The sequence below is a fragment of the Pelobates fuscus genome, chromosome 10 (genome assembly GCF_036172605.1).
Source record: "Pelobates fuscus isolate aPelFus1 chromosome 10, aPelFus1.pri, whole genome shotgun sequence".
Taxonomy (NCBI): Eukaryota; Metazoa; Chordata; class Amphibia; order Anura; family Pelobatidae; genus Pelobates; species Pelobates fuscus.
Genome location: NC_086326.1, coordinates 34,538,525 through 34,559,773, shown reverse-complemented (window position 1 = coordinate 34,559,773; position 21,249 = coordinate 34,538,525). Strand labels below are relative to the sequence as shown.

At 44.2% G+C, this 21,249-nt stretch overlaps 1 protein-coding gene across 3 annotated transcripts in view; it reads left to right on the top strand.

The window, feature by feature from the left end:
* Positions 1-597: 597 nt before the first annotated feature.
* The window catches only part of XPNPEP1 (X-prolyl aminopeptidase 1), a 35,603-nt gene continuing 14,951 nt past the window's right edge, over positions 598-21,249 (top strand). Inside the window, exons 1-7 of one of the 3 annotated variants that reach the window (XM_063433618.1) lie at positions 598-668; positions 8,096-8,221; positions 9,475-9,538; positions 10,023-10,127; positions 12,133-12,225; positions 12,435-12,578; positions 14,632-14,727. In XM_063433618.1, coding sequence (XP_063289688.1) covers positions 8,105-8,221; positions 9,475-9,538; positions 10,023-10,127; positions 12,133-12,225; positions 12,435-12,578; positions 14,632-14,727 — 619 coding nt within the window. In that variant the 5' untranslated portion in view covers positions 598-668; positions 8,096-8,104. Of the gene's footprint in view, positions 669-5,134; positions 5,211-7,682; positions 7,707-8,095; positions 8,222-9,474; positions 9,539-10,022; positions 10,128-12,132; positions 12,226-12,434; positions 12,579-14,631; positions 14,728-21,249 lie in introns of those variants that run through there. The other 2 variants (XM_063433617.1, XM_063433616.1) reach the window with 2 other exon arrangements.

Genomic DNA, 21,249 nt, shown 5'->3' with positions numbered 1-21,249 from the left:
TCAACCTTCCTCAGGGTGGATTTTCAAGTTAATGGCTACTTTTATACCCTCAACCCAAAAGTGATAAATATTTGAGATGAAAAAAAAAAACAGCTGTGGAATCTACAATCACGAGCACCTGTCCTTGGATCTAATACGTATCATGCTGTCCTGTTGCTGATATCCTTGAGGAGCCACAGAGCCAGGACCAGACAGGGTCAGCTGTCAGGAATACATGTTGTAATTATATTCTATGTAACTATATTCTATGGTCAAGACAAATTATAGGTGACAGTGCCGCTTTAAACATTAATTAGCTAAATATCGCCACCTAGTGTTGACTTTGAAGATTAAATCAATACCTTGAAAATTATTGTGTTGTTGCATTGTATCCGAGGACAGAAAAACACATATAGCTCAACCTTAAAAACACCTGCAAATCCAATGCATGTTAATCACCAAAACATAGTTAGAACACTACACTACGGTTTCAATGAAACATTACATATTCTTGTTTTTATTGGGAATTAGTGAATTATTTGCAATGTCAGCTTACAAATATTCCCCCAGAGGTCAAGGTCCACCAGAAGTGACTGATGTGTTTCTAGACAGGATTAAAGGGCAGATCTCTACCTGTTGTCACAATCTGAAGACAGAGAAGGGAGGCAGCTGAGCAGCGGGGAGTTAAGGTAAGAAATTCCCAGTCAGAGTCATTGTCGCTGCGGAACCCATTAACAGAAGACATTATTCAGTTATACATTACAGACAAAGTGTGTGCATCCAGAGCGCAGAAATCCTCATCCAAAAATCACGAAGAACAGAGTTTGTTCTGGAGACAAGGCCCAGGTTGTATTTTCATTTAGTGGTATATGCCCTTAAGGACACATGACGGAAATATTCCGTCACGGTTCCCTTTTATTTCAGAAGTTGTGTCCTTAAGGGGATATTAAAAGTACAGGGACTGGAGGACACCGGAGACCCAGGGCTTACATTACTTGCATATTGTTGCAATTTATAGATTTGTGAATACAGGATCATTGATTGGAAAACTGAGCACTGGACGAAAGTTAGACCACACTAGATTTATATGGGTAAGAGAGGTAGTAAGGTAGCGGTCGGTGTGAGGATGCACTGATTCAAAGCAGGAAATAAAACTAAGGAATAGAGGTCAATAGGTTGGACAGAGAGGGATTAGTAAGGTGGATGTCTGATAAATTGGACAGGGGCTATTGATGAGTAAGCTAGATGTATTGGACTGAGGTGGCTATTAAGGAGGAGGCAGGTGGACTTGACTGGGGTATCAGGGCCAAAATGGGGAATTTTATTTGGCCCCAGGCATTTTTTCACAGCAGGCCAGCGAGAAGGGGGTTGTTGTGTCACTACCAATGACAAGCATGCCCTCCAAGGTAAGCAGGTAGATTCTAAGGTGTGTTTTTTTGTTGTTGTTGTTGTTTTTTTAAACACCTTAGACACATCCGGGTAATCCCTAAATCCTAGACTGTTACGTGTGCCTTGTGGGTTGAGTAGCACTGGTTTAGAGTTGATGTGTTTAGGGTTACTTGTGTTCAAGATGATGACGATGATTACTGCTAAGAATCAGGGTAGTTATAGTCCATCACATCTTGACCCAGCACTGTGGGACGTCGGCGCTGGATTAAGATAAGTATCTGAAGGTGTTTTAACCCCTTCAGCACCGCGGGAGGGGGGCACTGCCAGTAGTGCCAGGAAAATAGCTTTGTTTTCCTGGCACTATAGAATCCCTTTAACCATTAATTCTTCTTATTTTTTGTGATGCATTCTTGTAAATGCAACAAGATAATCGCAACATCGTAGCACCATTGAAATGTAATACTTGGAGGTCTGACGGCAACCTTTCAGATGTATGCTAGTAGGTGTTAGCCAAACTCTCCCATAGAAAATGGAGAATTGACAGACTACACAGGGAGAAAATAATAGCTCTTCGGCAGGTGTACGGTCTTTCAAAACTGAAGATCAACCAAGAAATTAGTTCAATCCAGTCTGGTGGTCGATGCAAAAAGAAAGAATCGCGAATGATGAATTAGTGAGGGATCTGAACAATCTCCTGTGAACAATTCACAGGAAGACACTTCAAAATAGGACCACAAATACCAGCTGGGGAAATGGGGTAATAACTCCCATCGCACTGAAAATCTGTGATAAAATGAGCAAAAAAAAAGCAACCTCCGTTAAACTGACTGGGAACCAGCCTTCACGGTGACATAATGATTTAGCCTGTCAATGAAATTACAGGTTTAAAAGGCAATCGCTGTGCCTGCAGTACTAAGCCATTATTTTACTGACAAGCTAAAAACAACTATTGCACTCACTTTGTATTAAACACAGCTGTTATAAGTAATGCTAAATAAAAGGAACATTGTAAAAGGAACAGGGCAAGGTAAAACAGCAAGTGAATGGAAGATATATGAACCATTTATTCACTACATGAATTATTAAAGGGACACTGTAGGCACCCAGACCACTTCAGCTCATTAAAATGGTCTGGGTGCCAACTCCCATCACCCTTAACCATGCAAGTGTACTTATTGCAGTTTTTATAAACTGAAATAACTACCCTGCAGGGTTAAGTCCTCCTCTAGTGGCTGTCTACCAGACAGCCACTAGAGGGATTTCCGACTTCTTAGACGACTTTTGGTTGTCTAAACAATGCTGGACATCCTCACGCTATGCACGAGGGGGCGGAATGAAAACCCTCGAACAGTTTTAATTATATGCTTTTCCTGAAGAACTGTGTTTTCAAAGATTTTTTGAAGGAGTGGAGACTGGGTGAAAGTCTTACGGAGAAGGGAAGGGAGTTCCACAGAAAAGGTGCAGCCCTGGAGAAGTCTTGGAGGCGAGCATCAGATGTGGGAGTACGGACAGAGGATAGATGTAGGTCTTTGGCAGAGCGCAGGGGCCTCAACGGGACATACTTGTGTATTAGTGAGGATAGGTAGGTTGGAGCAGCATTCTGTAGGGACTTGTAAGCAAGCACCAGAATCTTAAGTTGAGCCCTATATCTAACTGGAAGCCAATGCAGGGACTGACAGAGGTGGGAGACGTGGGAGGTGCGGGCGGACTTTTGGCAGCACAGCTTCTCCCTTTATAATAAACAAGTTTCACAAAGATGGCATAGGCCATGATATGATGATAACGTCACAATAAACCCACCAATTAAGTGAGGTTTAAGGGACACTATGGTCACCAGAACAACTACAGCTTAATGTAATTGTTCTACAGTCTGTCTATGAAGGCCTTTTGCTGTAAATACAGATTTTTAGAGAAAAGGCAGTGTTTACATTACAGCCTAAGAACACCTCTAGTAGTCACTCCTCAGACGGCCACTAGAGGTGCTTCCTGGGGCAGTGCTGCACTTACGTTCATTGTCTCTACGCTCTGCATGCAGGCACTGAATGCTGCCCTTAGAGATGCCTTGATCCAATGCATCTCTATTAGGATATGCTGACCGGCCAGGGCTGCATTTAGCTTTGCCCCCAGCCCACCTCCTTGGCTGAGATGATCAGAATTGACGATCTCAGCTAATCACAATGCTTTCCCATAGGAGCCAGCACCGGCAGGCCCACGCAGCGCTGAAATAAAGGTAAGTTTACTTATTTAAGAGGTCAAGGGGGGGCCATTGACATTCTTAGCCTGAAACAGAGTTCTGAGCTGCCAATATCACATGTGCAGGGGGTGCAATTAGCCCCCAGCACACAAGTGCTAATTACTCTGGAGCGGTGTTTCAATCTATAACACTATGCATCCAGACTCCTACCACCATCAAAAAGCAAAGTGGTCATGGAGGTTGGAGTACCCCTTTTTAAGTTAAGACAAGAGGGAGCGCAAATGGAGGCACACCAATGACCTAAAGTGCGTGGCTAACATGCTCTTTCACAAGCCCCATCCCCAGATTACACCACTTTTTAAGACGTGCTTGGTTGGTATGGCTGGACAATGTTCAGGATGGATTTACATCTTAGATGTTTTTAGGCACAGAATTCAAAGAATCCCTCCACCCCCCCCCCCCCCAAAATAAAAATAAAAAATAATACTGTTATCATATGCTTGCTCTGTTTTTTAAGGATGCGCAAAATAAAAAAATGAACCCCTATCAAAATGAAAAAAAAAATTTTTTTTGTTTCACTCCAATGGCCATTAGATCATGTAAACCCACCTACCACGTCAAGGGAATCCTCTTAGGTGGGTCCTACACTAACAATTCACCTTTCTTGCTTCAGCTTACGGTAAAAACAATCTGTAATGAGACAGAGGGGTATTGTTTTTTTTTGTTTTTTTAAACCCCTAAATACTTATTAACCCTTAATAGGGAAAAGGGATTTTTTTTTTAATAGTAAATAAACCTGTTTGACTTCAAATGTGCAATTCCCTTGTCAAACCTCCCCGATTCCTGACTGAACCCCCATAATAAAGCACATCTCCGCTCAGTAGGTCGAGCTTATCCACATACAGAATAGTAACTCTCCACATATTCAGTTATTTATTAAAGGGTGAGTTTCAAATTTAAAGTCAAACTAGCTCTTAGTGCCTCGGCCATTCTGGCCTCAAATTTGAAATTCACTTTGGATTCTTGTTTTAGTAAATAACCCTGATTAAGTCACACTCCACTCATAACTCTGGAATTTCATTGATTTCAAAATCATGACTTTTTTTAAAATCTTCATCTAATTTGTATATAAAAAAAAAGTAAAATGTTTTTGGCTCTATAAGCAACAATGTTTCTATTTCTCGTCATTTAATTAGATCTGTTTTTAAGATCCTATAATATATATATATATATATATATATATATATATATATATATATATATATATATATATATATATATATATATATATATATATATATATATATATATATGTATTTATTGTAGCTGTAATCCAGCGACTGGTTAGCTTAGTAACAGTAGTATAAAGTCAATAATGTCATTAGTCACTAATAGTTACACCAATAGTGTAAATCATTAATGTTCCAAGTAATAATAGTAAAAAAAATCATTTTACAATTTGATCACTTGTGCCATAGAGAAAGGGAAACTCGCAAAGGCTCACGGGACATGTAGTCCGCTGAGCTCACTTCATTCTTGTATGCAGCGGTCTCAGAACTACATTTACCGGCAGATGCCGCTACAGCCGGAATATTGTGCGCCGGAGTCGGGTTATTGAGGCGCCGCAGTGAAGCCGGGGAATCGCATGGTAATTGGGGGTGACAGAGGAGCTGGGGGTAACTGGACTATGGGGGGACAGGACTGAACCTGGGAGTGCTGCTAATACCCGATCACTGGACCCCCCCCCCCCAAACAATATGGGGCACAGTGACTGCTGGTGTGCAGCTCTGCTCCCACTTCCTGACACCCCCCCCCCCCGTGATTACACCTCCCCCCAAAGACACTTACCCCTACACTGACACCCTGTTATTACACCTCCCCCCCAGAGACACTTACCCCTACACCGACACCCTATCATTACACCTCCCCCCCGAGACACCCTCACCCCCTGTCATTACACCTCCCCCCAGAGACACCCTCACCCCCTGTCATTACACCTCTCCCCAGAGACACCCTCACCCCCTGTCATTACACCTCTCCCCAGAGACACCCTCACCCCCTGTCATTACACCTCCCCCCCAGAGACACCCTCACCCCCTGTCATTACACCTCCCCCCCAGAGACACCCTCACCCCCTGTCATTACACCTCCCCCCAGAGACACCCTCACCCCCTGTCATTACAACACCCCCCCAGAGACACCCTCACCCCCTGTCATTACACCACCCCCCCAGAGACACCCTCACCCCCTGTCATTACACCTCCCCCCCAGAGACACCCTCACCTCCTGTCATTACACCTCCCCCCCAGAGACACCCTCACCCCCTGTCATTACAACACCCCCCCAGAGACACCCTCACCCCCTGTCATTACACCTCCCCCCAGAGACACCCTCACCCCCTGTCATTACACCTCCCCCCAGAGACACCCTCACCCCCTGTCATTACAACACCCCCCCAGAGACACCCTCACCCCCTGTCATTACACCTCCCCCCCAGAGACACCCTCACCCCCTGTCATTACACCTCCCCCCAGAGACACCCTCACCCCCTGTCATTAAAACACCCCCCCAGAGACACCCTCACCCCCTGTCATTACACCACCCCCCCAGAGACACCCTCACCCCCTGTCATTACACCTCCCCCCAGAGACACCCTCACCCCCTGTCATTACACCTCCCCCCAGAGACACCCTCACCCCCTGTCATTACACCTCCCCCAGAGACACCCTCACCCCCTGTCATTACACCTCCCCCCAGAGACACCCTCACCCCCTGTCATTACACCTCCCGCCCAGAGACACCTTCACCCCCTGTCATTACACCTCCCCCTAGAGACAGACACTTACACCTCCACTGAGCTCCTGTCATTACACCTCCCCCTCAGAGACACCCTCATCCACCATTCTAGTGCCCATGCCAGGCAATGATCTCTTCCCTGCTTCATTCTAATTCCCATGCCAGACAGTGACATCTCCCCTTCCCATGCTAGTGCCCATGCCAGGAAGTGACATCTTCCCTATTCTAGTGGCCATGCCAGGCAGTGACATCTCCCCTCCTCTTTTCTAATACCCATGCCAGGCAGTGATATCTACCTTCCCCCATTCTCGTGCCCATGCCAGGAAGTGACATCTTCCCAATTCTAGTGCCCATGCCAGGCAGTGATATCTCCTCTTCCCATTCTAGTGCCCATGCCAGGCAGTGACACCTCCCCTTCCCATTCTAGTGCCCATGACAGGCATTGACATCTCTCCAGCTGAGTGCTCATGCCAGGCAGTGACTTCTTTCTCCTCCAGAATAAAGACCATGCCAGGCAGTGCCAGGTTTCCCCATATCATGACAACGCCATGTTGTGACATCCCTCCCCCCACCCTAGTACTCATGATGCCAAGAATGCCCCCCTTTCCCCCCAGGAAAGTTGCCATCCCTCCTGCCTAGTACCAATACTCCACCTCTCCAGCTTAGTAGCAATGCTAGATATGGAAAAACTGGTGCGTATAAGTGCTCAGTATCTATAATTAGCAGCAAATCACCAACAAGGGGTTCTCGCCACCCTTGTGAAGTGGATAGTAATGATAACAGACAAGCGCTGATCACCTCCTGTCTGTTATCTTTAGTACCAATGCTAGGGAGTAATACTTCACCCCTCCAGCATAGTTCCCATGCTAGAAAGTGCCCATGCCAGGCAGTCATACCACTCCTATCGAGACTAGTTCCCATGCTAGGAAGTGCCCATGCCAGGCAGTTATACCACTCCCATGTAGAATAGTGCTCATGCCAGGCAGTTATACCACTCCCATCTAGAATAGTTCCCATGCCAGGCAGGTAGTGACATCACCTCCCCCTACCCTAGAGCGAATACTAAGCAGTGCCAGTGCCTATAACACTTTCCCTACCAGTTCCAAACCGAGGCAGCAAATGCAAGTCCCAACTGCCCCCCACCCAGTGACCATTCCAAACACGACTCCCTTTCTACGTTGTCCATTGCAGACACTAAACTTCTCTCCTCAGAGCCCATGCCAGGCAGTATATCTCCACATCACTTTCCATGCCAGTAATTGACTTCCTTCCCCATGCAATTCAATCATTGACCTTCCCCTTCCCTGGAGTTCAAGCAAAGCATTGAATCCTTACCCATGTTCTCATGGTAAGCAGTGACCCTCTTTGCTTATTGCTTCACCCTATAATTGATGAATGGGAGACATTTAAAAGTGAGATGTCTTTTTTTGTGATAAGGAAGGTGCAAACCTTCTTCTTCCAGCTTACTGACTTCAGAGCCACGACATGTAAAATCTGCGTGTTACAAAATCACTTAAAGCCACAGCTGTGATTTATGGTATATTTATCCAACATCACTCCAGCGTTACTTTATTATCACAGCTGGTTATCGTTTAGTTACTGTGAAACATTGTGTTGAAGCTGCTTTGTTTCCAAAGTATTGTCTTGATAATTTGATGTCTTTGTTTTCATAAATTAATGTAGACAATGGAGGAACTTTTGTACGTTTATAAAACATGGAACTATAATTTTCTTTAGGCATTAAGAATGGCACCAAAAGTAACCACAGAGCTCCTACGCCAACTGCGGCAGACAATGCGATCTCCCAGAAGCCTCTCCGAGCCAATCCAGGCATACATTGTTCCATCTGGGGACGCTCATCAGGTATCTCAAATCTCTCAAACGTTACCCAGCACTGAATAAAAATAATAGCGTTTTTAAACATACATATTTTTCGCAGTATCAGTGTGACCTTTTAATTAAGTAATCTCTCAATAAATTGACCCATACTACTTTGTCTCAATTAAATAGTCTCGGTGCAGTGGCCATGTGATTTTTTTTTTTTTATCCTCTAATGTAAAAACATTGCAGTGTTAAACACAGCTGTAGCGGCTGTCTTCAGTGCTTTCCTTTGAGAAGCATTTGATTGAATTTGATTTTAAAGCCGTTTTGGGGTTCCTCTAATCTATGGGCAAGGGCACAATAGTGTTAGGTTAGTGTTAGGAACCTCACCTTTTAGGACAAATAACATTTTGGTTATATGTAGTAGAGCCACTAGTTGCTTTATATGAATATGGAAAAAAAATAATTTAATACTGGCAAAGTTGACTACAGATCATCCGTACAAAAATAACAATTCCTGTTTTTTTAACATCTTACAGACCAGTGACATGCTTGCTATGTAGGGATTTACTTGCGTGTTATGTAGGAATTTACCTAACCCCTGGTTCTTAAAGCTAACCCCCTAACATCTATTCCAGGTCCCCCCATTTTTTTATGTGGAGCTATGAATAAAGATGGAACTTAAAATTTTGTATTGTCTTTGTGAAAAATATGAAACTGACCACAACAAATTCAGTTCACAGTAGAGTTCATAGAAGAGACCTCTCACAGTAATTGGCGGTGTGACCAGACTATTCCTTATCCAGTCTTGTTTGTTTATTTATTACTGGCATTTATAATGTGGAAACATATTCAGCAGCTCTTTAAGTGTCTTTTTTGGGAAAGGGACAAACACAATAAGAACAGACCGATACAAGAGGCAGAGGATCCTGCCCGTAAGCTTACAATCTAAAGGTTAAAACGGGTAGACGAGACAAGAGGTAGCTGAGGAATTTGTATGTGATGGCAGAGATAATTAATAGTATAAGGGGTGAAGGGTGACCTGCCTGTGTACATTTACTGAAAGGATAATATCCATGCCAGTTAAATCATTGCTTTGGAATGTAATAGAAAAGTATTAATGTGATCAGAAACAAAAATCTCAAGAATGAAAATTTTAAAAAGTGCATTTTTTCCTGTAAGGTAAAAACAAACCAAAAAAAAACCGAACTATACATCTATTTTATTTTAACTGAGAAATATAAACAATAATAAAAAAAAAAAGTAAAAATGTTGTTCTATTTTCCTCTCTGCAGAGTGAGTACATTGCTCCGTGTGACTGCAGGCGTGCGTTCATATCCGGGTTCGATGGTTCAGCAGGTAAGTGAATGACCTGAGTCTAGTTTGAGAATTTATTTTTGAAATTATATTAATTGGTGTAGGAATTAACTAGGTTAGTGCACAAGCTAAAAACTATTTTCAACTCTGTTATTATGACCTAAAAGTTAATGCTCTAATTCCAATGCTCTATGAGCTAGGTCCATTTACAGATGTCATGTATAATTTATATATTAACATCTGAAGCCCTGTTTGTGCTATATTGAAATATATTTTTTTTTTCGGAAGTTATTGTGATTTCAGTAAAAGGGAGATATAGGTGGTTGATCAGGAGGAGAACCATCATTTTCAGTTGTCCTCTAAAATCCATTTTTGAAATGTATTTTTAAAACCCATTCTATGGCCAAAATCGAACAGTACATGGATGGTCAATCAGGGCTCATGAACAGCTCAGAGTGAACCCTCCTGTTTGTTTCTTATTAATTAGGTGGAATGGAATTGTGATTTCTTATTTATTTGCAAACAGGGACAGCCATCATCACTGAGCAGAATGCAGCGCTTTGGACGGATGGACGCTACTTTCTGCAGGCTGCGCAGCAAATTGATAGTAATTGGACGCTCATGAAGATGGGTGAGATGGCGCTTAGTCTAGCTGCCCTGGTCTGTGCAAAAAATGTGTTAACACGTCACTTCTAAAGTCTTTGCAAAGTAACCTACCTCTATAATCCAGGCTTTAAGGTGTAAATATACACCATTTCACTGACTTACACAAATTAGAAGAATTACTTGCTTGAGTAAAGTTCTGTAAATTCAGAAAACAATCACCAGTACATCTAACGATTACTGCGAAGTCACACGGGATCCAGATAGTGATCATTATTTCAGGACCAAAAGAGTTACGTAGGAAAAGATTTAAAGGGACATTATAGTCACCAGAACAACTACAGCCTATTGAATTTGTTCTGGTGAGTAGAATCATTACCTTCAGGCTTTTTGCTGTAAACATTGTCTTTTCGGAGAAAATGCAGTGTTTACATTACAGCCTAGTGATAACTTCACTGGCCACTCCTCAGATGGCTGTTAGAGATCCTTCCTGGGTCATGGCTGCCTAAAATGCATCCAAACATTCAGTATCTCCTCCCTCTACATGCAGACACTGAACTTTCCTCATAGAGATTCATTGATTCAATTCATCTCTATGAGGAGATGCTGATTGGCCAGGGCTGTGTTTTGAATCATGCTGGCTCTGCCCCTGATCTTCCTCTTTGTCAGTCTCAGCCAATCTTATGGGGAAGCACTGTGATTGGATCAGGCTGCCACTTCTGATGATGTCAGCAGACTGCTTGTTTTTTTTAGGCAAACAGCATGCAGAGTTACAGCTTCTGGCTTGAATACAGTAAGAGGGGGGCTAGAGGGTGGTTTTAACACTATAGGGTCAGGAATACATGTTTGTGTTCCTGACCCTATAGCGATCCTTTCATTAAGGAACATTATAGGGTCAGGAACACAAACTGAATCAATGCATCTCTATGAGGAAAATTCAGTCTGCATGCAGAGCTTAGAGTCGCTGAACGGCAGTGCTGCCTACTTTGCAACACTGACCCAGGGAGCACCTCCAGTGGCCATCTGAGGAGTGGCCATTGGGGGTGTCCCTAGGGGGCAATGTATACACTGCCTTTTCTCTGAAAAGGCAGTGTTTGCATGAAAAAGCCTAAAGGCAATGATTATACTCACCATAACAACTACACTAAGCTGTCGTTGTTCTGTTGACTATAGTGTCCCTTTTATCACTGTGCATTCTCCTCCTGCCATGTGTACAAGTTTTATTGATATGAGGTCATGCTCTTTCTGCACACGTACACCAGGTTGGCATATTATTATCATTTATATAGCACCAACATATTCAGCAGAACTTTACAATTATACAGAGGGGACATTTAGAAGGGAAGAACGCCTGCTCAGACGAAGATTTGAGGTAAGTGGAGTTATATTGTTAGGTGTCTTGCCCAAGGACACTTACTGGTGAGGTCGGACTGTATTTGGGACCTGGGTTTCCTGGTTCCGAGGCAGTGATTTACCACTTCAAACAGCCAGACCAGCATATAATGGTGCACTCTTGCAGGGTGTTTAGTAAATCGCTTCTTGATCCAAGGAGATATCTGTCTGCCATTCGGGGGTCAAGAAGGAATTCTTTCCTAGTTTGTTGCAAATTTATAAGCAATTTAAACTGCTGAATCAGCAGCAAAAAGAAAAGAGAGGCTGAACATGTTTTTTTTCAGCTATGTAATAATGTATAGTTAATGTTAGTGTAATTAGTTAATGAGACTGACCTGTTCTTGCAATTCATTCTCTATTGCAGAATAAAATTGGCATTTCAAATGCAATTCTTGCTGTAAACTTTAAACATGTAATGCGGTTGATGCATTAACCAGCTGAGCGATCCAGGACTATGTTACCTTACTCAGATGTGTAGGGGAAAGTGTTAGGGTAATGGAACAATGATAAATAGTTTCTTCTAGGGATATCTTCTCTCTCACTGTCGAAGAGTCCTCTAAAGTCTCCTGATATGTGTACTGTCCTGTCAGATTGCCTATCACATGGTCTGTGCTATATATTTTACATTTTATTACTTATAGGGCTGAAAGACACTCCAACGCAGGAGGACTGGCTGGTAAACATGCTCCCGGAAGGCTCACGAGTTGGTGTTGATCCATTTATCATCCAAACAGGTATATCAAGCTGCTGTCACAGGTCCTTTACATTACAGCTTATCTCAATGCCACTGCTAACTCTGTAACGGGAAATTATAACTGAATAGAATCATTGTAACTAGATTTTCTATTCCATTGTCAGCTATGCACAGTTTATCGAATAACCCTGTTAATATGAGGTGGTCGCCAAGCCGCACTGATATAATGGACCTGCTTATAATTTACAGATCAGTGGAAGAGTATGTTTCTTGCTCTAAAGACTGCTGGCCATTCTATGGTTCCTGTAGAAGAAAACCTGATCGATGCCGTCTGGGAAGACCGACCATCAAGACCGTGCCAACCCTTGATCACTCTGGGACTGAAGTACACAGGTTTGTGTCATCTAGGATTTACACAGCTCTAAATCTCTTCACTTTAAATTGGCGTGTGATCTCTTGCCATGCTTGCTGTCACAGCTGGAAATAGGTTTCTGGGTGCAAGTTATAAAGGTTGCATCATTTAGTGATACTCGTGGCTTTCTCGCATAGACATTCCGTGTTGACTGTTGGCAGCAAGAGATGTGCTAGTGTATCTGTTCACACATAACCAGTACATCCGCTAGCATCGAGGACACCGGCTCTGTGGAAACCACAGAAAACAGTTTGTTTGGGTGAGAATTAACCCGACAGAAAGTTATTCTCTAAAGTAAGAATTTAAAGTGAATTTCAAATGCAAGATCAAGCTAGCCAAACTGGAAAACTTCTCTAATTCAGCTACGCTTCCTGGTCAGCTACTTTGGCTTTAAAATATTCGGCCTTAAAGTCACTGTGAATTCACTTTAACATCTCACTTTAAAAAAATAATCATGACAGTGTGTCTTTTTCATTTTGTTTTCCCATGTGGAATTCTCATTGAGAAATGATAGTGATATTGATACAGGAGAGACTGAGGATGGATATCTATTTATTTAGTAGTATTTATGTTGTCGTTTATTTTCGTGTGTGTGTGTGCGTGCACATGCCTGCTTCCCCTTGTGATTTATATCTGTCACTACCTCTCTCTATACATCTATATATAATTATTTTTGTTCAACTCTTGTGACCATTTCACCTTATTTAGACAGGAGGAGCTGGGATCATACCATCTTCTTTCTCTATATCAGGGGTTCCCAACCCAGTCCTCAAGTACCCCCTACCAGTCCAGGTTTTAGGAATTACCCTGTTGTGTCTAAAGTGTTTTATTTATTTTTTTCTTTCTAAAAACACCATAAACACAACTGGGTAATACCTAAATCCTGGACTGGTAGGGGGTACTTGAGGACTGGGTTGGGAACCCCTGCTATATACCCATCCCACATGTTCTTCTTAAACCATATTTTTCATATGGCTATGCCAAGCCCAAGTTCATTGCTAAACACACTACATATATAGAATTAATGTGATCAATTAATAAACTAATAGAAAAGGGGTTTAGAAGAGTATTTTTTGGTCATGTGTTAATTATTTTGTTAGAAATGCACACAGTATTTAGGATAAGGAATATTACTTTAATTCATTATCCTAATATTTAGGAGAAATATTACTTTTATTAATATTTGTTCCATTTAAACAATACATTTGAGTTTTTTATTTTAGATTTAGAGCCTTTCCACGGTGTAAAAAAACTGCTTTCCTCTAATCCAGCAGCATCAGTCTTCTCGCTGCAATTAGACCTCAGCTCTTGGGCCACCATCACTAGTGATTATCTTCTGGCAGTCTAATAGACAAGCATTGAAACATGGCATTTTCATGGCAGCTGGCAAAATCTGCTCATAGAGAAACATCAAAACAATGCTTCTCTGTGAGAATCTCCTGCCTCCGCTTACTCTGGTAGGCAGCTGAGAGGTGTTACTAAGGGGTATTCTAAAAGTGTAGATTTATTTTGAAATCAACACTTCTGAAAAATAAGACTTATGGAACACGGTGTTAACCGCTAAAGAACCTCTTCTTTAACTTTCACTTCAGACCAGAGCTGTCCTCTCTCTAATTTTAAATGTATTATGCCAATGAAATGAATATGCAACAAACGCACTCTCTCTAAACATATTCCTTCCTGAGCTATATCCCATAAGCTAATCATCTCGGCATCAGCAAGGAAACAGCAGTTTTGGTCAATTATTATTGTCCCGTAGCACTATATAGGAATAGCTCTGCGAATAGACATGCAATGTATGGAAGGTCAAGAAGGAAACGGAATGCATTCGCGCCCACTTGTGGTGCTGCCATTATCCTTAATAATAAACTACCGATATGTAATGAACTATGTAGAAGGCTCATTTTCTGTTGGGAACTAATATAAATATATATTGGTGTGTAATCCTTGCTGGTTGTTACAAGTTGCTGTTGCATAATAACGGTGATCAAGATGAATGTGTAACCATATGGGATTGCGATCTTACTGTTACAGGAATGTCGTGGAAAGAAAAGATAGAAACCCTCAGGACCCGCATGGCAGAAAGGAAAGCCTCTTGGATTGTCCTGACTGCGTTAGACGAAGTTGCTTGTAAGTAACGTTATTAAATTCAAGGAGGACCAGCAATCTAGCTCAGTTAAAAAAAATACAAAAAAATAAATAAATCTCTTAACCCCTTAAGGACACATGACATGTGTGACATGTCATGATTCCCTTTTATTCCAGAAGTTTGGTCCTTAAGGGGTTAATGTAACATTGTAAGCTGATTGTTAACAAAGTGATGCACAAGAAGCTTTGGAATACCACATGGGGAAACTATGGGAGCCAGTTATCCAGGAAGCGGCAAATTATACCCTACTAAGGGAAGGGCAGGACAGGATATGGTTAATATCTTTTACCAACAGATGTAAAGAGCCGGAGAACCTCCGTAATCCATATTGATTTAAATAAAATATAATTAGTATGAACGAGTGCAAAAATCTGAATTGTGTATACAGCTGCAGTGGAGCTTCACAATAGTTATAAAAATAGTAATGCCCACAAATTCTTCCTAATGTATGCACAATACTGTAACAGATCACCATCAACGTATGGGAGTAATTTGACAGCTATAGTTTATAATCCGATTAAAATCCACATAATCTTCATTTGGGCATTTGTAATCCAAACTAATGCTGCCGGGCGATGCTACCAGCCTCCCCCCATCCAATGAGCTGTGGATTTAGGGTGGATCCCCATGGCAGGTGGGAGTTAAATGGAATGAGAACAGTGGGTAGTTTAGAGTTAGGACATGTAGTTCAGAAGCCTCTACTACTTGCTAAAATTCTAGACATTTTGAGATCTTAGAAGCCCTCATGCTTGCTCCGAGTAGCACTTCCTTTGGTAGGTTTACCCATTGGTAGATTGTATTCCCTTTTATATAGACACCGCTATTTTATTACTTAGAGTTGGGTTTCTATTTCATCCATTAATGTATTATTTTTTTTGTTTATCCCAATTTCATGTCCATGCAGCTATTACCAGTAACTGCAAACTTTGGCTAATTCTATGATTAGTTCAATAACTGATGTCTTTATATAATCTATTTTTTTTGTAAATCTTTATTGAGGAAAGAATATCAGCGTAACATGACTTATGTTGTACCGACAATATCAATATGTTTAAAATTTAACATGAATAAATCGACGGTGCATCTGAACAATGAGTTTGCTAACATCAATATTACAACTTAACAGTTCGCATGTGTGATTGGTCTTTGCCTCGTTTTTTTTTTTTTTTTGTATTCTCGTCATTGTTTATCTTCATATATGTAAGAACATTTTTTATGTATTTATATCACAATGAATAGTAAGATCGGAAATTTAAAGGTAAGGGTATGGCACATGGTTAACATTAAATCACAGTCTGTTTATACCTGCAAGTGCAGTTAAGAATAATTCCATCGTTCAAATGAAGGATATAGTATAGGAGGGTCCACTTGGTGTTCTATAGTTAACAATTTGGATAGATCAGGTAGCCATGCCTTTTTACCCGCCATTGCCCACGAGACCGAGCTATAGCGATTGGGTTTGTGAAAGTGGCCTTATCCTAGGTCTCGCTGATCTCAACAAGACCACCCCACGGGGGAGCAGTGAATGCCATTTCCCCTGGCCTGTCGGCAGAAAGCAGGTGTAACCCTTCCGTCTAAGGTCGGTATTCAGATTTCTCTCCCAAGGCGGTCCAGTCTCGGGTCCGTCAGTGCTCGGGTGTAGTGGTGCATGGGTCGTGGATGTGATCAGTCGCATTTTGAGGTATAGGTTCGTCGACGTATCTTTCTACTGTAACCTAATCCCCCTAGTCTGAGGTCATGTACGGATTAAAGGGGTATAGTGCGTGTTAAGTGGGTGATTGTCTCCTTCCTATCTACTGCGTAATTGCGCAGTGTGTGATATTAAGGTCGTGATGGAGAAGGTTATGTTCTTTATGCTATGGTGCAGGTAGTTCGAGATTATAAGCATCAGTGCCCGTGCTCGGGTTATTAGGGAGAACGGGGGGGAGGGGGGGGGGGTGTGGGTCGGCAAGGGGAGGGGGGGGGGGGGGAGGGAGGTGTAGGGACCATGGTTGGACATGGTATTTCTGTGTGTTATGGTATGCAGTGTAGCGGTCAGTGTGTAACTTGAGACTTTAGTAAATAGGCTTTGGGGATAGGTAGTAGTGGCATAACGCCTCGTGTGCTATGAGTTAAGAACTGGTAGTGTGCATTGTTGTGCAGGTGTTCCACCACCGTCCTCTCCGCTCCCGAGTTCCCCTATACTAGCACCTCACAGGCATGTTTTACTAAATTGCGATTGGAAAGTGGCAGGGCGAGAAGGCGGGGTAGAGGGGGGGGGGGAAGGGTTAGGGTTGGTCGCGGTCTATTATGAGGGACCCATCCCCGCAGACGTTCCCTCCACTGCCCCGGCAGTACCATTGTCTAACCGGTATCGCGATATATATTGGAACCATGGGAACCACATCTCTGCGTGTTTAGTTCCACGGTCCGTTAGGGAGGCATATGCCGCTTCAGCTGCTTGTATATCCTCGACTCGTTGTATCCATTCCTCCTTAGTGGGTATCTTAGTAGTCTTCCAGTGTACCGGAATGGAAGCTTTAGCTGCGTTCAGGAGGTGCCGGAGTATCGATTTCTTATATACCGGGGTTGGTTGCGTCGAGATATGGAGTAACGCTAGCCCTGCATTCCAGTCTACTACGTCCCCCAAGATAGACGCTATCTCGTCTCTTATCATTGTCCAGTATGCGGTGATGACTCTACACGACCACCAGATGTGGGCCATAGTGCCCCTGTCCGTATTGCAGCGCCAACAGGTAGGAGAGATGGATGGGAAGATCTGGTGCAGTCTTGTCGGTGTTCTGTACCACGATGAGATCAACTTATAATTTACCTCTTGATAATGCGAGCTCATAGAGCTCTTCTGTTGCCAGAGGAGTGCCTTATCCCATTGAGGGGTTGTGAAGGTCATTCCCAGTTGCTCTTCCCATTGTCGTTGGAATGTACCAGTGGTGGGTATGTCGGCCGTAATAAGGTTCTGGTAAAGTACCGAGATTGCGTGGTCCAGGGGGTCGCCCTCGTAGCAGAGGTTTTCGAACCAAGATAGGTTCCGGTGTAAGCGATCCTTGTGGGGCATGTCGTTGTAGTAGTGTGTCAGTTGTATGTACCGTAGGACGATGATGGGGGTCTGAGGTTCACCGTCCAGCAGCGAGTCTAGAGTGCGAAGCTTCCCAGCTCCCAATACTCTGTATATTGGGATATATGACCCAGTGGTTGGGACAGGCCATGCGCCGGACGGGAGCCCTCCACCCACAGACTTGTTATGTGTCAGGGGGGTCATCGGGCTAGGAATGGGAGAGATGTGAGTTTGGTCTCTCATGGTCCTCCATCCCTGAATCGTTTGTAGAACTGTCCCTTCCCCTCGGTGTTGTGATACAGTATGCCCATCGCCTCCCCAGATCTTAGCCTCGATCGTAGGGCCTATAAGGCCCCTGTCCAGTTCCACCCATTGTTTCCAAGGTGCTTTAGCGTGCCAGTCCAGGATACGTTGTAGTACTGTGGCTTGGTAGTACTTCTTGAAGTCCGGCAACGCTAGGCCTCCTCGCTGTCTGGGTCGGGTGAGTATGTCATACCGCAGCCTGGATCTTGTTCCTCGCCACACATAACGGATAACTGCCGATTTCAGGGGAGAAAAGAAGGTTGTTGGCAGAGCAATTGGGATGGTCTGCATTAGGTAGAGGAGTCTCGGGAGTATGTTCATTTTCAGAACAGCAATACGACCATGCCAGGAGATGTGCGGGTATGACCATTTGGTCAGGTCAGCGACTATTTTTTGTGACATGGGTTGGAAGTTGAACCTGTATATATCCGACGGGTCAGTGGGTATCCAGAGGCCAAGATACTTCATTTTGTCCCGACACCATCGGAACGCGAAGTGTGGTTTCAGTGAATCGTATTCTGAGGAGGGTAGCGTGAGATTCAAAGCTTCGCATTTCGCAAGGTTGAGCTTGAACCCAGATAGTTTCCCGTATTTTTCAATTTCAGAGAGGAGGCAAGGTAGGGTGGTTCTGGGGTTGCGTATAAAGAAAAGCAGATCATCCGCGTAAGCGGCTACCTTATGACACCTCTCCTTCCATTCGTATCCCTGGATGTCAGGATTCAAGCGGATCGATTGAAGTAGTGGTTCTAGTGTCATTGCGAACAGCAGGGGCGACAACGGGCACCCCTGGCGGGTGCCGTTATTGATTGGGAAGTCGGTTGTCGTGGCTCCGTTGACTCTAATCGTGGCCCGGGGTCTGCTATATAACGCCGCTATCCAGGTGAGTAGCCTTTGTCCGCATCCCATCTGTTGGAGAGTCGCTATCATAAAGTTCCAATTAACGCGATCGAACGCTTTTTCAGCGTCCGTCGACAACAGCATTAGGGGGGTTTTCGATCGCCTGACGTGGTGCTGAATGGAGAAGAGTCGGAGAGTGCTATCTCTAGCCTCCCTGCCCGGGATAAAACCGGTTTGGTCGACGTGGATCAAATCTGGAAGGAGTTGTTTCAATCTAGTGGCCAGGACCTTGGTAAATAGTTTAGCGTCCACATTGAGCAGTGAGATCGGGCGGTAACTAGAGCAGGCTAGCGGGTCTTTCCCTGGCTTTAATAGAACCGTGATGGTGGCTGCCAGTGATTCCAGTCCGAGGTTTCCCCCTTCCCCAGTTTCATTAATGGCCTTGGTCAGCCATGGAAGTAGGGTATCCGAGAATTTTTTGTAGTACCCGACCGAAAAGCCATCCGGTCCCGGGGCCTTGCCAGTTTTGGAAGATTTAAGAGCTGCTGCGAGTTCTTCAGTGCTAACCGGGGAGTCCAGTATCAAGGCCTCGTCCCGGGTAATTGTGTTCGCGATGGTGCTGCGTAGGTATTCCTGGATCCGCGTAGTCTGTCGTGTCGGAGATCCACTGTCCCCAGGTGAAGGCAGGTTGTACAGGTTTTGCTAGTATACCCTAAATTCCTCAGCGATTTTTTGTGGTAGGGGTGACACTTCTCCTGTCGCGAGTCGTATTTTGTGTATCTGTCTGTGAGGTGAAGGGCCCTTTAGAATCCTTGCCAGGTATTTGCCCCCTTTATTCGCGTGAGCGTAGTAGAAGCCTTTCGAGCGCTGTAGCGTCCTGAGGTGCTTTTTCAGGATAAGTTCTCTAAGGTTTCTTCTCTTTTCCATCAGTTCGCCGTATACTGCGTTAAGATGAGTTCTTTTGTGTTGGCGTTCCAGGAGCGCAATAGATTGGTAGAGGTCGGTCATTGCTTGCATCGCTTCTCGTCGCTTGATCGTGGCTATGCGTATGAGTACTCCCCGGATGACACTTTTATGGGCTTCCCAGATGGTGATGGGGGATATCCCGGGAGTATCATTATCCCTGAAAAATTGTTCCAGCTCTTGAGCAATTTGTGTTCTGGTCCCTGGGTCTGACAGGAGAGTTTCGTTAAGTCGCCATGTCCACCTAGATGGCCGAAATAGAGGGGACTCCAGTTCCATTATAACGGAACTATGGTCTGACCATGCAGCCGGTTCGATATCGGCTTTACGTAGCCTAGATAGGCCTTCCTGTGTAATAAAGAGGAAATCGATGCGGGAGTATCGGTCATGTAAGGCTGAGTAATACGTGTAGTCCTTAGTCGTGGGATGTAGGGTTCTCCAGCAGTCGACTAGCCTCATAGAGCTCAGAGAGTCCCGGATGCTTTTAATGTGGCGTTGTTGCAGGCAGCTGTGCCCTGACGATGAGTCTAGTGTCGGATCTAAAGGAGCGTTGAGATCGCCTCCTACCAGGAGGATCCCTTCCGTAAAATCTTCCAGTTTTTGTAGGACATTACGTAGAAAGGGGGCCTGTTTCTTATTGGGGGCGTATATCGTCGCTAAAGTGTAAACTTTGTCGGTCATAACGCCCTTTAAAAAGAGGTATCGCCCTTGCGGGTCAGTTTCTCGCTCTAGTTCCCGGAACGATAGCTCGGCCGCCACTACGATAGCTACTCCCGCCCTGTGGGCCGATGGGTGGTTGCAGAAGTAAGCGTCTGGATAGTGCCTATTGTGCAATCTGGGTGCCGAGCCTTCCTTGAAATGGGTTTCCTGTAGCATGGCAATCGAGATCTGTTGTTTCTTCAGCGCTCTAAGTAAATGCGACCTGCGTTCTGGGGCATTTAAGCCTCTGCAGTTTTGTGTGAGGACCCTCAGGGGGGCGCAACGGTACGCCATGGCCAAATCGCGATCTATGCGGTTCGAGCGTCAGTCAGGTCTAGGGCCCCCAATAAGGTCCGCGCCAGGGAGTGGAAGAAGGGGAGGGGGGCAGGAAAGAGATGAGTTAACCTGTGAGGCACCAGAGGGGGGGGATTCCTCAGGAGTTCGAGACGGCTGGGAGCTGAGTCGGTCAATGAATGTAACTAGTGGGGTTGGAGAGATCCCGACTACTAACAGTGGGTGTCTGTAATGATCGGGTGCGTCCTGAGTCTAGGGGAATTACTCGAATTAGGTCCTTTCCCTCAGGAGGGGGGTGGGGGGGGGTGGGGGAGGGAGGGAGGAACAAGTGCTGCAACCAGTGCCGATAAGC